The sequence below is a fragment of the Pristiophorus japonicus genome, chromosome 4, assembly GCF_044704955.1.
Source record: "Pristiophorus japonicus isolate sPriJap1 chromosome 4, sPriJap1.hap1, whole genome shotgun sequence".
Lineage (NCBI taxonomy): Eukaryota > Metazoa > Chordata > Chondrichthyes > Pristiophoridae > Pristiophorus > Pristiophorus japonicus.
This window is the reverse complement of record NC_091980.1, coordinates 272,945,653-272,963,152: the sequence shown is the minus strand read 5'-3', so window position 1 is coordinate 272,963,152 and position 17,500 is coordinate 272,945,653. Positions and strand designations below refer to the sequence as shown.

General features: G+C 46.4%; 1 protein-coding gene across 2 annotated transcripts in view; it reads left to right on the top strand.

Annotated features, from left to right (window-relative positions):
• The first annotated feature begins 8,833 nt into the window (after window positions 1-8,833).
• Window positions 8,834-17,500, top strand: part of ppp2r5eb (protein phosphatase 2, regulatory subunit B', epsilon isoform b) — a 72,581-nt gene continuing 63,914 nt past the window's right edge. Inside the window, exon 1 of one of the 2 annotated variants that reach the window (XM_070879478.1) lies at window positions 8,834-9,040. In XM_070879478.1, coding sequence (XP_070735579.1) covers window positions 8,915-9,040 — 126 coding nt within the window. In that variant the 5' untranslated portion in view covers window positions 8,834-8,914. The remainder of the gene's footprint in view (window positions 9,041-17,500) is intronic. The other variant, XM_070879477.1, reaches the window with a different exon arrangement.

Here is a 17,500-nt window from a genome sequence, read left to right as displayed (position 1 = left end):
GCAACACATGCTGAAGGGCATTGGTTGCAGCGATCTGCTCCCGAATCGCCTCCAAGGTCTGCTGTGCTAACTCGGTTGGAGAAATTCATGTTGAACTGGCTCCAGTTCATGGAGAACTCATCGAACCCCTGGATAAGATTGCAACCATCTCCCTGCACAATGGAGATCAAGCACTCTGCCTGTCCGAAGTAGGCGATTACTCACCTCGCTGACCCGACCTCCGTGGCATAACCAGCTGCACACTGCTTGGTCCCGGTGCCTCATCACTCTCAATTGAGATGACTGCAGATCCATCCTTGCCCCCTGCCCCCCTCCACATCAACAGCCTCCTTGTGCTGGAACTCCAGCTCCTTCTCATCCGACCGATCCTGCTCCTGCTCTTGCTCCTTGAAATACATGTCGGGAAACACATCTCCTGCTGGCTTCTCATCAGATTCTTCTTCATCCAGCACAACAGATGGGGTTGGGGTTGGTGACGATCCTGGTGCCGACTGCCAGTGTAACAGGTTTACCTTAAAAACACACGACATTTTTACATATCTCATTAGAATATAACGATGAACATTACCAAGAGACTATCAACTATCCCAGAAAGCTGTCAGTGCTGCAATCCCTGCTTCATATGCCATGCTTATTATGCATGCATGAACTGACATGACATCCTTAGTACATCATAAACACATTACAAGAATAGCATTTTGTATTTTAATTACAGGGCATTAGATCAGTTACATAAGTTTTTAGTACTGTTTTTAATACAGTGCGGCAAGTTACAAATTACTCAGGAGATGCATGGCTGGGTTCAGTCAGACCACGGGTGGTGGCCGCATGGCTTTGATGGCCAACCAGCGCGGCCGCACGCTCCTCAATTGGAGTCAAGGGCTGCAGCTGAGCAATGCCGCCCCCCTGTCAACGTTTGCTCGGCCTTATTGATAGACATCTTCTACAAACGAAAATAGAGCATGGCATGGCATAAGCTACTGGACTAGGTAGTATCTTGACGTCACAAGAGTTTAGATAATTTCAAATGTTACATGCTACTGGTTTACGTAACACATTTAAGAATGACAAACAATTTCGGTCAAGGGTTGTTATTTAATACAATAGAATTTCCAAGTTGAATTAAATGCAGGACACTCATTGCTATAAAAAAAATTTATATGCAAAAGTCAAACATTGCATATTTTTTAAATTATTATTTACAATTTACTGTTAACATGGTTTAAGTAAAACATTAATGAATTACATGCAATGCAGGAGATTCATTGCTCTAATGCATGCAAATTTTTATTAGTAAAATATAAAATAGAAGTATTAAAACAAAAAATGCAACTTACTCTCGCTGCAGCCACCAAACAATTCCAGTGTTTACGGCACTGATCAGATCCCCTTGATTCATGGGATGCCGAGGACACCACCACAGCGATCTCCACCCATATTTTACGATATACACGAGGTGGGGGCTTGCCGTGTACACCCCGAATCAAATCGTCCCACCGTGACTTGAGTGCATTCACTAAGGCTTCATTGGCCTCGTTGCTGAAAGGCTTTGCTCTTTTCCTCTCAGAATCTGACATTATTTCAGACATTTATAATAATCACACTATATTAATCAATTACTCAAACTATTAATTAAACTATAAACTGTAAACTTACAATATCAACAATCAACACACTCTCAATCAACTCACAATCAATTCTCACAACACTGCCTTTCTCCTCTCTCAAACACTCCCTCTCTCTCTCCAGTCCCTCCCTCTGCCTTCTGAGCATGTGTGATGACCCCCTGACCTCCCAAAACGCGGTAAAAAAAAAGGCCGAAAAAAACTCATGCGCACGAGGCCGTTGCTCGGGAAGTTTTTTTTGGACTTCCGTTTGTGGTGGGCGAACGGGACATCGCTGAAAATGAGATCACCCATTCTACATCGCCGGGCTAAGGCCGAGTGGAAAATCGCAAAAAAAAATGGGCCATGTACCAGCGATCAGTAAGACTGAGACGTCCTACATCGCTGGAACAAAACCCATTTTTTGGTGCGAAAGCCCCCTAGTGGGAAGTCTAGCCCATAGATATAGATAGATATTTTATATAGAGATATAGATATATAGAGATATAGATAATATATAATATATATAAATATCTATATATAAGAACATAAGAAATAGGAACAAGAGTAGGCCATATGGCCCTTCGAGCCTGCTCCACCATTCAATAAGATCATGGCTGATCTGATCATGGATTCAGCTCCATTTCCCTGCCTGCTCCCCATAACCCCTTATCCCCTTATCGTTTAGGAAACTCTCTCTTTCTGTCTTAAATTTATTCTGTCTTCAATGTCCCAGCTTCCATAACTCTGAGGCAGCGAATTCCACAACCCTCAGAAGAAATTTCTCCTCCTCTCTGTTTTAAATGGGTGGCCCCTTATTCTAAGATCATGCCCTCAAGTTCTAGTCTCCCCCATCAGTGGAAACATCCTCTCTGCATCCACCTTGTCAAGCCCCCTCATAATCTTATACGTTTCGATAAGATCACCTCTCATTCTTCTGAATTCCAATGAGTAGAGGCTCAACCTTTCCTCGTAAATCAACCCCCTCATCCCCGGAATCAACCTAGTGAACCTTCTCTGAACTGCCTCCAAAGCAAGTATATTCTTTCGTAAATCTGGAAACCAAAATTGCCGCAGTATTCCAGGTGTGGCCTCACCAAAACCTTGTATAGCTGTAGCAAGACTTCCCTGCTTTTATACTCCATCCCCTTTGCAATAAAGACCAATATACCATTGGCCTTCCTGATCACTTGCTGTACCTGCGTACTACCCTTTTGTGTTTCATGCACAAATACCCCTAGGTCCTGCTGTACTGCAGCACTTTGCAATCTTTCTCCATTTAAATAATAATTTGCTCTTTGATTTATTTTCTGCTAATGTGCATGACCCCTCACTTTCCAACATTTTACTCCATCTGCCAAATTTTTGCCCACTCACTTAGCCCGTCTATGTCCTTTTGCAGATTATTTGTGGCCTCCTCACACATTGCTTTTCCTCCCATCTTTGTATTGTCAGCAAACTTAGCTACGTTATACTCAGTCCCTTCTTCCAAGTTAATATAGATTGGTAATAGTTGGGGCCCAGCACTGATCCCTGCGACACCCCATTTGCCAACCAGTGAAACATAGAAACAAGATGCAGGAATAGGCCATTCGGCCCTTCGAGCCTGCACCACCATTCAATATGATCATGGCTGATCATGCAACTTTAGTATCCCATTCCTGCTTTCTCTCCATACCCCTTGATCCCTTTAGCCGTAAGGGCCACATCTAACTCCCTTTAGAATATATCTAAAGAACTGGCCTCAACAACTCGGGAACCATTTAGCCTGACTCTCCGTTCTGTTAGTTAGCCAATCCTCTATCCATGCTAATATATTACCCTCAATCCCATGAACTTTTATCTTGTGCAGTAACCTTTTATGTGGCACCTTGTCAAATGCTTTCTGGAAGTCCAAATACACCACATCCACTGGTTCCCCTTTATCCACCCTGTTTGTTACATCCTCAAAGAACTCCTGCAAATTTGTCAAACATGACTTCTCCTTCATAAATCCATGCTGACTCTACCTGATCAAATTTGCTTATCCAAATGTCCTGCTACTGCTTCTTTAATAATGGACTCCAACATTTTCTCAAGCACAGATGTTAGGCTAACTGGTCTATAGTTTCCTGCTTTTTGTCAGCCTCTTTTTTTTTAAATAGGGGCGTTACACATATATATAAATCTGATATCGATCTCTCTATCTCTGTGTGTGCGTGTGTATATATATATCTCCATCTCGAGATATATATATATATATAATCTCTCTCTCTCTCTCTCTCTCTCTCTCTCTCTCTCTCTCTCTCTCTCTCTCTCTCTCTCTCTCTCTCATATTCATATATATATATATATATATATATTATAGGGAGAGATCTCTATTTCTCTATATATAACTCACCCGAATCCCTCTGGTTAGATTCCAGCCTGCAACTCTGATCTGCACAGAATAGACTAAGAGTGGAAATGCGGAGAAGAGAGGGAAGGAGTTGCAGTTGTTTGCCCACACTATTTGTAGTGCTTTGTGTTGCAAGTAGATATTTAATTTCATTACCCATTACTTAATCCAGATTAATTAAGAAGTCAAGGAACTAAACTGTAAACTAAGTTACTTAAATACAAATTTAATTACAGTTAATTAAATAGAACAAGGATATAGGGATGGCAGTGCAGGTGGTGTGCCGCAACTGCAACATGTGGGAGTTTGTGGAGAGCATTATGATTCAATAAGTCCCTGCATCTTGAGTAACTTCAGCTCAAGAGTTTGTGAGCTGGAATCTGAGGTGCAGATATTGCAGGGCATCAGGGAGGGGGAGAGTTACCTGGGCACTTTGATCCAGGTGGCAGTCACATTCCTTAGGTTAGGTAGTGATGTCGGTCTGGTTAGCGGTCAGGGACTGGAAGATGTGACTGCAACTCAGCCAGGTAAGGGGACTCCAGATGCAGTGCGGGAGGAGCCTCAGCCTTTGCTCTTATCCAACAGGTATGAGGTTTTTTGCTACCTGTGTGGATGAGGGAAAAGCCTGCAGGATGGATGAGCAGGCTGACCATGGTGCAGGAGGCCATTCAATGGGTGGGGGGGGGGGCGCAGGGGAGATGGGGCGCAAGTACAAGGGAATGTAGTTGTGGTAGGGGACAGTCCCCAGTCAGAGTTAGATACTGCTCTCTGCAGCCCCGACCAGGAGTTTTGAAGGTTGTGTTGCCTGCGGTGCCAGTGTTAAAGACGACATCTCGCGGCTGTAGAAGAACTTGGCATAGGAGGAGGAGGATCGAGTTGTCGTGGTCCACATAGGAACCAACGACATAGTTAGAACTAGGAATGGGGTTCTGAAAGAGATTGAGGAGTTGGGGTCCAAATTAAAAAGCAGGTACTCGAAGGTAATAATCTTTGGATTGTTACCTGAATCATGCGCCAATTGGTATAGGGATAAACAAATCAGGAAGTTAAGTGCTTGGCTCAAAGAATGGTGTGGGAGGCAGGGTTTTTGCTTCACGGGGCACTGGCACCAGTACTTCGGAAAGGAGCTGTTCCGTTGGGACCGGCTCCACTTGAACCAGGCTGGAACCACTGCAGTGGGCGGGGCTTTAAACTAATGATGGGTGGGAGAATTCAGGAAAGAGTAAATTTAAAAGCAACACGAGAGATGTCAAGACTCTAGAGCAAAGTTTTGGGTAAAAATAAGCAGAGTGGGTCAGGAAGGGACAGAGTAACAAAAGTTACAGGACATTACTGACTAAGTTGACATCAGGGAAAAATAGACAAAGGTCAGAGCTAAAGGCACTATATCTGGATGCGCGAAGCATTCGCAATGAATTAGCATATATAGAAATGAATAGGTTTGATCTAATAGCCACTACGGAGACATGGTTGCAACGTGACCACAGTTGGTAACTAAATATTCCAGGATACTTTACTTTTAGACGAAATAGGCAAAATAGAAAAGGAGGAGGAGCCCTGTTAAAGGATGGGTTAAAGACAGTGGAGAGAAAGGATCTTAGCTCGGAAAATCAAGCAATAGAATCAGTTTGGGTGGAGCTAAGAAACAGCAAGGGGTAGAAAACATTGGTGGGAGTAGTTTATAGGCCCCCAAGCAGTAGTAGTAATGTAGGGCACATTATAAATCAGGAAATTAGAGGTGCATGTAACAAAGGTAATACAATAATCATGTGGGACGTTAATCTAAATATTCACTGGGCAAACTAAATTTGAAGTAAGTGTGTGGAAGATGAATTCATGAAATGTATACAAGATGGTTTTCCCGATCAGTATGTTGAGGAACCAACTAAAGAACAGGCTATTTTAGATCTAGTATTGTGCAACGAGAAAGGGTTAATTAATAACATGGTATTAAAGGGGCCCTTGGGGAAGAGTGACCATAATATGATAGAATTTTACATTAAGTTTGAAAGTGATTTAGTTAAATCTGAAACTAGGGTCTTCAATGTAAACAAAGGAAACTACGTAGGTATGAAGGGAGATTTGGAAACTACATTAAAAGGTATGACGGTCGACAAACAATGGCTATAATTTAAAGAATTAATAATTTACAACAAACATACATTCTTTTAAGGCACAAAAATCCACAGAAAAAGTGGTCCAACCGTGGCTAACGAGGTTAAAGATATTATTAGATCAAAGGAAGAAGCTTATAATGTAGCCAAAACGAGCAGTAAACCTGAGGATTTTAGAATTTAGCAGAGGACCAAGAAATTGATCAAGAAAGGGAAAATAAAATGAGAGTAAACTAGCGAGAGATATAAAAACAGACTAAAAGCTTCTATAGGTATGTAAAAAGGCAAAGATTAGCAAAAGTAAATGTGGGTCCCCTACAGGCTGAGACAGGAGAAATTATAATGGGAAATAAGGAAATGGCAGAGAAATTAAACACATACTTTGTGTCTGTCTTCACATAAGACACCAAAAACCACCCGGAAATAGTAGAATGCCAAAGGTCTAGCGAGAATGAGGAACTGAGAGAAATTAGTATTAATAAAAAAAATAATACTGAAGAAATTAATCAGACTGAAAGCCGATAAATCCCCTGGACCTGATGGCCTACATCCTAGGGTTTTGAAAGAGGTGGCTAGAGATAGTGGATGCATTGGTTGTCATCTTCCAAAATTCCATAGATTCTAGAATGGTTGCCACAGATTGGAAGGTTGCTAATGTAACCCCGCTCTTTAAGAAAGGAGGGAGAGAGATCAGTTAGCCTGACATCAGTAGTAGGAAAAATGCTGGAATCTATTAAGGACGTACCAACAGGGCACTTAGAAAATAATAATAGGATTGGGCAAAGTTAACATGGATTTATGAAAGGGAAATCGTATTTGACAAATCTGTTAGTGTTTTGAGGTTGTAAGTAGCAGAATAGATCAGGGGGAACCAGTGGATGTGGTGTATTTGGATTTTCAAAAGGCATTTGATAAGGTGCCAGAAAACGGACAGAAAACAGAGTAGGAATAAACGGATCATTTTCGGGTTGGCAGGCTGTAACTAGTAGGGTGCCGCAATGATCGGTGCTTGGGCCCCATCTATTCACCACCTATATCAATGATTTGGATAAGGGGACCAAATGTAATATATCCAAGTTTGCTGATGATACAAAGCTCAGTAGGAATGTAAGTCATGATGATGCAAAGAGGCTTCCAGGGGATATAGACAGGCTGAGTGAGTGGGCAAGAACATGGCAAATGGAATATAATGTGGAGAAATGTGAAGTTATTTACTTTGGTAGGAAAAATAGAAAAGCAGAGTATGTTTTAAATGGTGAGAGATTGGGAAATGTTGGTGTTCAGAGGGACATGGGTGGTGGTGTACACGAATCACTGAAAGTTAACATGCAGGTACAGCAAGCAATTAAGAAAGCAAATGTTGGCCTTTATTACAAGAGTTTATGGGTATAAGAGTAAAGACGTCTTACTGCAATTATTTAGGGCCCTGGTGAGACCGCACCCAGAGTATTGTGTACAGTTTTGGTCTCCTTACCCAAAGAAGGATATACTTGCCATAGAAGGGAGTACAACAAAGGTTCACCAGACTGATTCCTGGAATGGAGGGATTGACCTATGAGGAGAGATTGAGTAGACTAAGTCTATTTTCTCTAGAGTTTAGAAGAATGAGGGTGATCTCATTGAAACATACAACATTCTTACAGGTCTTGACAGGGTAGATGCAGAGAGGATGTTTCCTCTGGCTGGTGAGCCTAGAACCAGGGGTCATAGTCTCAGAATAAGGGGTTGGCCATTTAGGATTGAAATGAAGAGAAACTTCTTCACTCAGAGGGTGGTGAATCTTTGGAATTCTCTACCCCAGAGGGCTGTGATGGTACAGTCTTTGAGTATTTTCAAGAATGAGATTGATAGATTTTTGAATATTATCAAGGGATATGGGGACAGTGCAGGAAAGTGGAGTTGAGGTCGAAGATCAGCCATGATCTTATTGAATGGCAGAGCAGGCTTGAGGGGCTGAATGGCCGCCTGCTAATTCTTAGAATGCAACTCCAATCATTGGTATAGTGGGATGCTGTGTCCATACTAGGTTGTTTGATGAGGATTGTTTTTTTTTGATTCAAAGAAATTTGTATTTGGCAAGGAATTTACACTTGAAAGTGGCATTGTTAATCATGTTTTTATATTGTCAACTCTGCCCACTAATGGCTCAGTTTCAAAATATGATTTATGTAAATGTATTTTTGGGGGGATTTCATGCTGGACTTGTGTATCCCACTCAAGTGTTTTTTAAGTACCATTACCTTAGTGTATCACTTGGTGTTCTACTATTAAATATTTTGAGCAAAGCTTGTGAAGTTTGATATAGAATCTAAATCTACTTTTTGGTAGGGAGAAGGATTGAAGAGAGGGGCACAATCTAGAACATTGGAAGTGTTGGTGGTGAAGTATTTTTTGAAGTTAACAAGGCATTTATGTACTTGTATTGTTTGATGGTCTGTAGGTGCAAGATTCAAGTCCTGAGATAATATTTCACCGAGCTAACTTATGCATTTCTTTTGAAGTTGAACCAAGTATGATCTGGATCAGTACGTTCCTCAAGAAAAAAGCTCTAGCCTAGAAATTGTTCTTATTGGGTTGCTTTTCTGTTGATGATTTGTTTGAATGGGAAGCTAACATAACTTTTGCTTGCAAATGTTTTGAAATTCAAACTGTCTTTAAAAAAAAAAAAAAAAATTATAAATATTCTTGCTCTGAATGGGGCAAGTTGCTATAATTCATTCATCCTAATGTTTCTCACTCCTCTTCCAGACGTTTCCACAACTGAAAAGGCATCACTCTTCCAGAAAAAATTACAACAGTGTTGCGTTGTATTTGACTTCATGGATTCATTAGGTGATCTTAAAATGAAGGAGTACAAGCGCTCTACTCTTAATGAACTGGTGGACTTTGTTGCAGTAGGTCGAGGAATCTTGACAGAACAATCGTACCCTGAAATAGTTAAAATGGTAAGTTTTTGACCGACAAACCCTCACAAGCTCTCCGTTCCTCTGACTCTAGCCTTTTCTGCATGTTGTCTTCTCTTAGCCCCATCATTGGCAGCCATGACATCAGCCCCATATATAGGCCCCACACTCTGGAATTCCCTCCATAATCCCCTCTGCCACTTCACCTCCCTCTCTGAAGGTCATCCTCAAAACACCTCTTTGAACAAGCTTTTGATGCCCTCTCCTAATATCTCCTTTGTCTAAGTGTCCATTTTGGTCTTATCAAGCTGTGAAAAGTTATGGGACATTTTCCTACGTGAGAGTTTTTAAAAATTCATTCACAGGATGAGGACATCACCGACAAGGCAACCATTTTTTACCCATCCCTAATCGCCCTCGAGAAGGTAGTGGTGAGCCACCATCTTGAATACAACTGAGTGGCTTGCTAGGCCATTTCACAGGGTTCAGAGTCAACCACATTGCTGTGGGTCTGGAGTCACACACAGGCCAGACTGAGTAAGGGCGGCAGATTTCCTTCCCTAAAGGACATTAGTGAACCAGATGGGTTTTTACAACAATGCGGTAGTTTCATGGTCACCATTAGTAATATTAGCTTTAAAAATTTTTAAATTTAATTATTTGAATTTAAATTCCCCAGCTGCCGTGGTGGGATTTGAACTCATGTCTCCGGATCATTCGTCCTGGATTACTAGTCCAGTAACATAACAACAATGACGACAACAACTTGTATTTATATAGTGTCTTTAATGTAGTAAAATGACACAAGGTGCTTCACAGGAGTGTTATAAGACAAAACAAATACATTTGACACTGAGCCACATAAGAAGAAATTACAGTGAATGACCAAAAGCTTGGTCAAAGAGGTAGGTTTTAAGGAGCGTCTTAAAGGGGGAAAGAGAACATAAGAACATACGAATTAGGAACAGGAGTAGGCCATCTAGCCCCTCTAGCCTGCTCCGCCATTCAACAAGATCATGGCTGATCTGGCCGTGGACTCGGCTCCACTTACCCGCCCACTCTCCGTAACCCTTAATTGCCTTATTGGTTAAAAGCGGAGAGGTTTAGGAAGGGAGTTTGAGCTTAGGGCCTGAGCAGCTCAAGGCATGGCCACCAATGTTTGAGCAGTTATAATCAGGGATGCTCAAGAGGGCATAACCACTATGCTACCTTAAAGGTGCTATATAAATACAAGTTGTTCGTTTTATTTAGTTTCTTACAACATTTTCAACAACACTTTCAAACTCCCAACTGACTAATCGTTGGCCCTCCATTTGCAACAGTAATTCTGCAGCTGTAAAATCTGCTAAATCATTCCCTCGTTTCCACATTTTATGTCCTTGTTCCCAGTAAAACCCACCATGGCTGTTCCCCCCCCACCGCCCCCCCCACCCCACCCCGGCATGGCTCCCTTAAGTCCAAGGGGCACAGACTTGAATGTATATGACATACAAGTGATTTAGTCATTCATCACCTAATCTGAATGCCCCTCAGCTTTTCATAGAATCATAGACTAGTACAGCACAGAATGAGGCTATTCAGCCTATCAGGTCTGTGCTAGCTCTTGCGAAGAGCAATCCAGTTAGTCTCACTCCCCTGCTCTTTCCCCATATCCCTGCAATTTCTTTCTCCAAATATAAATTCAATTCCATTTAGAAGGTTATTATTAAACCTGCTTCCACCACTCTATCAGGCAGTGCATTCCAAATCCTAACCACTCTTTGCATGAAATTATTTTTCCTCATGTCACCGCCAGTTCTTTTGCCAATCACCTTAAATCTGTACTCTCTGGCTTTCGACTCTTCAGCCATTCAAAACAGTTTTTATTTACTCTATCCAAACCCTTCATGATTTTAAACACCTCTATTAAATCCCCACTTAGCCTTCTCTGCTCTAAGGAGAACAACCCCAACTTCATTAGTCTATTCACGTAACTGTAGTCCCTCATTGTGGAACCATTCTAGTAAATCTCTTCTGTACCCTCTTTAAAGCCTCATTCTAAAGTGTGGTGCCCACAATTGCACACACTACTCCAGATGGGGCCAAACTGGTATTTTATATAGGTTTAACATAACTTGCTGGCTTTTTTACTCCCGACCTCTATTTATAAAGTTTAGGATCTCATAGGCTTTATTAACTTTATTGCTTTATTGACAGTCCTGCCATCCTCAAATACCCCCATATCTCTGTCTTCTTGCACTGTACCCTTTTTAAAATTGTACCATTTAGCATGTATTGTTTCTACTCATTCTCCATTGCCAACTACACGAGACAGCAAACATGAAAGTGCATGGAATTGGAGGAAACCTATTGACGTGGGTAGGGAATTGTTGGGAGGTAGGTGACTGTGAATAGTAGGGATAATGGGTATGTACTCAAATTGGCAGGATGTGACTATTGATGTCCCTCAGGGATTTGTACCGGGTATCATCGCTTCCCACTATTAATGAGTTGGATGAAGGAATAGAGAGCAGTTATATCTACATTTGCTGATGACACTAATTTAGGTAGCACAGTAAGTAGTGTAGATCAGAGCAGAAAGCTGCATGGGAACATTGATGGATTAAGTGAGTGGGCAAAACTATGGAAGATGGAGTTCAATGTGGGAAGTGTGAAGTCATCCATTGTTACCTCTGAAATGCCCCAAGGATCGATCCTTGGCTCCCTGCTTTCTCATCTACACGCTGCCCCATGGCAACATCATCCTAAGACATGACATCAAGTTCCACATATGGCGATGACACCCAGCTCTACCTCACAAACATTTCTCTCGTCCCCTCCACTGCCTTTGTTATCAGACTGCTTGACTGATATCCAGTGCTGGATGAGCTGCTATTTTCTCCAATTAAACATTGGGAAAACCAAAGTCGTTGTCTTCAGCCCCTACCACCAACTCTATTCCCTAGCCATAGATTCCATCCCCCTCCCTGGTTCCTGTTTCAGGCTGAAACAAACTGTTTGCAACCTCAGCATCCTATTTGAGCCTAAGTTGAGCTCCTGGCCCCAGATCTTCTCCATCACAAAGACAACCTACTTCCACCTCTAACATCACCTGTCTCCACCCCTGCCTCAGCTTATCTACAGTTAAACCCTCATCCACGCTTTTGTTACATCTCAACTAGACTCAACCATTTCAGTGCTCTCTTGGCCAGCCAGCCATTTTTCACCCTCCATAAACAAACTCATCCAAAACTCTGCTGCCCAGAGCCTGACCTGCACCAAGTTGTGTTCACCCATTACCCCTGTGCTCTCTGACCTACGTCAATCTTGATTTCAAATCCTTCCATGGCCTAGCCTCCCTCTATCTCTGTATCCTGCTTCTGCTCTACAATCCTCCAAGAACTCTGCATTCCTCCAACTGTGGGTTTTTGTGTCTCACCCACTCCCTTCGTCCCACCATTGACGGCCATATGTTATGCTATCCTATGCTCTGGAAATCCCTCCCCAAACTCCTCCAATCTCTCTCTTTTTGTGCTCCTTTAAAACCCTCCTTAAAATCTAACTCTGACCAAGCTTTTATTCACTTGTTCTTATATTTCCTTTAGCTCGGTGCCAATTTTTGTCTGGTTTAAGCTCCTGTGAAATGCCTTGGAGCGTTTTCCAACTTTAAAGGCGCTATTTAAATGCAAGTTGTTGTTTAGTTAATTGGATTTATTACTGTATGGTATAGTATATGTAAACTAACACAATACAGTTGCTTCTCTTTTTCCTTTTCTTGAAGGTATGGTTCCAAGAGTTCCTGCAGTTCTCTGGTAACCTGTCCAAGTGGTTGTTCTTCATGACTGAGTTCAGAGAGCAACTGTTGGCAGATGGTTTCACAATTGATCATCTGATCATGCACATGCATTTTCCAGCAGAATTAACTGGATAGCAATCAGAAATAGGAATTCTATTCCTATTGAGATCAACCTGAGCCGAATTGTAGCTCTGAGATCAACCTGGTCAGGGATTTAAACCTGCAGGTCGTGATCTGTATGCGTTAGTACTACATCAGGTGGTGCTTTTACTCAGACTAAACTCTTTTTTTTATGTGATTTATTAGCTTTTAGAATGCAGATGATTATCTTGGTTCAGGTTGTACTACAAAAGGTTTACCAATACAAAGATTTGTACAACACCCCCCCCCCCCCATATATTTTCATGATTTGCTCTAGAATGGTAAAATAAACCAGTTGCTACAAAGCAATGCCATCTTGTCTTAATTCAATTTATCTGTTAGTTCAAATTTTAATTGTGGGGAAAAACATCTCCTGTGTTGTTTATTTAAGTTGCTCAATTCAAGTTTGTCAGCACAAGAAAATCTTAAATTAACAGGAGTCGACTGTAGTTGCTCTGTAGCCTGAAGGTTTACCTTTGACATGTATTGGCAAGTAACTGCAGCAGTGCCCTTAACAGAGTCTGTCAGTGTACTTTCATTTAAACCAAGACCTTGCAAGTTGACTTGCATACCTAATAATGTCTTGATCAATATTATTGTGCATTTTCCTTCCTGTTCCTATATTTTATTCTTGACTCCTAAACAATGATCTCACCTCAGTGTCAATTCCACATGCCGCAGTGAATATTAGTGGACAGCTGCAATTTTTAAAATTATTCATACTTGGGATATTGGCGTCGCTAGCAAGACCAGCATTTATTGCCCATTCCTAATTACCTTTGAGAAGGTGGTGGTGAGCTGCCGCCTTGAACTGCTGCAGTCCATGTGGTGAGGGTGCTCCCACAGTGCTGTTGGATAGGGAGCTCCAGGATTTTGACCCAACAACGATGAGGGATTGGAGATAGACGTCCAGGTCGGGAAGGTATGTGACTTGGACAGAAACTTGGATAGATGGTGTTCCCATGCATTTGCTGCCCATGTCCTTCTAAGTGGTGGAGGTCATGGGTTTCAGAGGTGCTGTCAAAGAAGCCGTGGCAAGTTGTTGCAGTACATCCAGTAGATAGTAAACACTGCAGCCAAGGTGGTGAACAGACTGGATGTTTAAACTGCTGGGTGGGGTGCCAATCAAGCTGCCTGCTTTGTCCTGTATGGTGTCCAGCTTCTTGAGTATTGTTGCATCTGTGCCATCCAAACAGATTTTGCCCTCGTATAGATATCTGCCCCATTTCTCCTCTACTTTTTTCCTTTCATACAAAATTCTCTTCAGACTATTTCCTTTTCTCTGTTTCCTTTTCATATTTTTCAGTTTCTTGAAAAATATTGGGGTCAAGTTTCGGCCGCCCGCTAGAACGGCGCACATCGGAGAGGCCCGCCTAATTGAAAGAACAAAAATTGCGCCGAATACTTACCTCGCAATTCTCAGATAACTGTAGGCCCGATTCCACCTCGGCGCTGCGCAGCAGGAGCTGCTGGGGGCGGAGCTACAGCCCTGCGCCGAAAACAGTGCTGGCAGCTGGGGGAGGGTGGGGGAAGGTAAGGCCGAAGGGATGTCGCCCCTATCCCCAGCCGAGTGGCCTGCGCATCTTACCTCGGCGGCGGGGCCCACCCGCCCTGCATCTCGCTGGGGCGGGCCCCGCCTGAAGTGTCGGCATCCCGGCATTGGCTGCGTGCGGGGCTTCTTCGTCGTCTTCTCTTTTTCCTCCCTCCCCCACCCCCCCAACTTCCTCCTTTCTCCCCCCCCCCCATCTTCCTCGCTTCCCCCCCCCCATCTTCCTCGCTTCCCGCCCCCATCTTCCTCGCTTCCCCCCCCATCTTCCTCGCTTCCCCCCCCATCTTCCTCGCTTCCCCCCCCATCTTCCTCGCTTCCCCCCCCATCTTCCTCGCTTCCCCCCCCATCTTCCTCGCTTCCCCCCCCCATCTTCCTCGCTTCCCCCCCCCATCTTCCTCGCTTCCCCCCCCCATCTTCCTCGCTTCCCCCCCCATCTTCCTCGCTTCCCCCCCCATCTTCCTCGCTTCCCCCCCCATCTTCCTCGCTTCCCCCCCCCATCTTCCTCGCTTCCCCCATCTTCCTCGCTTCCCCCATCTTCCTCGCTTCCCCCATCTTCCTCGCTTCCCCCATCTTCCTCGCTTCCCCCCCATCTTCCTCGCTTCCCCCATCTTCCTCGCTTCCCCCCATCTTCCTCGCTTCCCCCCAACTTCCTCGCTTCCCCCATCTTCCTCGCTTCCCCCCCCATCTTCCTCGCTTCCCCCCCCATCTTCCTCGCTTCCCCCCATCTTCCTCGCTTCCCCCCATCTTCCTCGCTTCCCCCCATCTTCCTCGCTTCCCCCCATCTTCCTCGCTTCCCCCCATCTTCCTCGCTTCCCCCCATCTTCCTCGCTTCCTCGCTTCCCCCCATCTTCCTCGCTTCCCCCCATCTTCCTCGCTTCCCCCCATCTTCCTCGCTTCCCCCCCATCTTCCTCGCTTCCCCCATCTTCCTCGCTTCCCCCCATCTTCCTCGCTTCCCCCCATCTTCCTCGCTTCCCCCATCTTCCTCGCTTCCCCCCATCTTCCTCGCTTCCCCCATCTTCCTCGCTTCCCCATCTTCCTCGCTTCCCCCCATCTTCCTCGCTTCCCCCATCTTCCTCGCTTCCCCCCATCTTCCTCGCTTCCCCCATCTTCCTCGCTTCCCCCCATCTTCCTCGCTTCCCCCATCTTCCTCGCTTCCCCCATCTTCCTCGCTTCCCCCCATCTTCCTCGCTTCCCCCCCATCTTCCTCGCTTCCCCCCATCTTCCTCTCCCGCCCCCCATCTTCTCTCCCGCCCCCATCTTCTCTCCCGCCCCCCATCTTCTCTCCCGCCCCCCTCTTCTCTCCGCCCCCATCTTCTCTCCGCCCCCCATCTTCTCTCCCGCCCCCCATCTTCTCTCCCGCCCCCCATCTTCTCTCCGCCCCCCATCTTCTCTCCCGCCCCCCATCTTCTCTCCCGCCCCCCATCTTCTCTCCCGCCCCCATCTTCTCTCCCGCCCCCCATCTTCTCTCCCGCCCCCCATCTTCTCTCCCGCCCCCCATCTTCTCTCCCGCCCCCCATCTTCTCTCCCGCCCCCCATCTTCTCTCCCGCCCCCCATCTTCTCTCCCGCCCCCCACTCTTCTCTCCCGCCCCCATCTTCTCTCCCGCCCCCATCTTCTCTCCCGCCCCCCATCTTCTCCCGCCCCCCATCTTCTCTCCCGCCCCCCATCTTCTCTCCCGCCCCCCCATCTTCTCTCCCGCCCCCCATCTTCTCTCCCGCCCCCCATCTTCTCTCCCGCCCCCCATCTTCTCTCCCGCCCCCCATCTTCTCTCCCGCCCCCCATCTTCTCTCCCGCCCCCCATCTTCTCTCCCGCCCCCCATCTTCTCTCCCGCCCCCCATCTTCTCTCCGCCCCCCATCTTCTCTCCCGCCCCCCATCTTCTCTCCCGCCCCCCATCTTCTCTCCCGCCCCCATCTTCTCTCCCGCCCCCCATCTTCTCTCCCGCCCCCCATCTTCTCTCCCGCCCCCCATCTTCTCTCCCGCCCCCCATCTTCTCTCCCGCCCCCCATCTTCTCTCCCGCCCCCCATCTTCTCTCCCGCCCCCCATCTTCTCTCCCGCCCCCCATCTTCTCTCCCGCCCCCCATCTTCTCTCCCGCCCCCCATCTTCTCTCCCGCCCCCCATCTTCTCTCCCGCCCCCCATCTTCTCTCCCGCCCCCCATCTTCTCTCCCCTCTCTCCCGCCCCCCATCTTCTCTCCCCCATCTTCCCCCCCCATCTTCTCTCCCGCCCCCCATCTTCTCTCCCCCCCGCCCCCATCTTCTCTCCGCCCCCATCTTCTCTCCCGCCCCCCCCATCTTCTCTCCCGCCCCCCATCTTCTCTCCCCGCCCCCCATCTTCTCTCCCGCCCCCCATCTTCTCTCCCGCCCCCCATCTTCTCTCCCGCCCCCCATCTTCTCTCCGCCCCCCATCTTCTCTCCGCCCCCCATCTTCTCTCCCGCCCCCCATCTTCTCTCCCGCCCCCCATCTTCTCTCCCGCCCCCCATCTTCTCTCCCGCCCCCCATCTTCTCTCCCGCCCCCCATCTTCTCTCCCGCCCCCCATCTTCTCTCCCGCCCCCCATCTTCTCTCCCGCCCCCCATCTTCTCTCCCGCCCCCCATCTTCTCTCCCGCCCCCCATCTTCTCTCCCCGCCCCCATCTTCTCTCCCGCCCCCCATCTTCTCTCCCGCCCCCCATCTTCTCTCCCGCCCCCCATCTTCTCTCCCGCCCCCCATCTTCTCTCCCGCCCCCCATCTTCTCTCCCCGCCCCCCATCTTCTCTCCCGCCCCCCATCTTCTCCCCCGCCCCCATCTTCTCTCCCGCCCCCCATCTTCTCTCCCGCCCCCCATCTTCTCTCCGCCCCCCATCTTCTCTCCCGCCCCCCCATCTTCTCTCCCGCCCCATCTTCTCTCCCGCCCCCCATCTTCTCTCCCGCCCCCCATCTTCTCTCCCCCCCTCTCTCCCGCCCCCCATCTTCTCTCCGCCCCATCTCTCCGCCCCCACATCTTCTCTCTCCCGCCCCCCATCTTCTCTCCCGCCCCCCCATCTTCTCTCCCCCGCC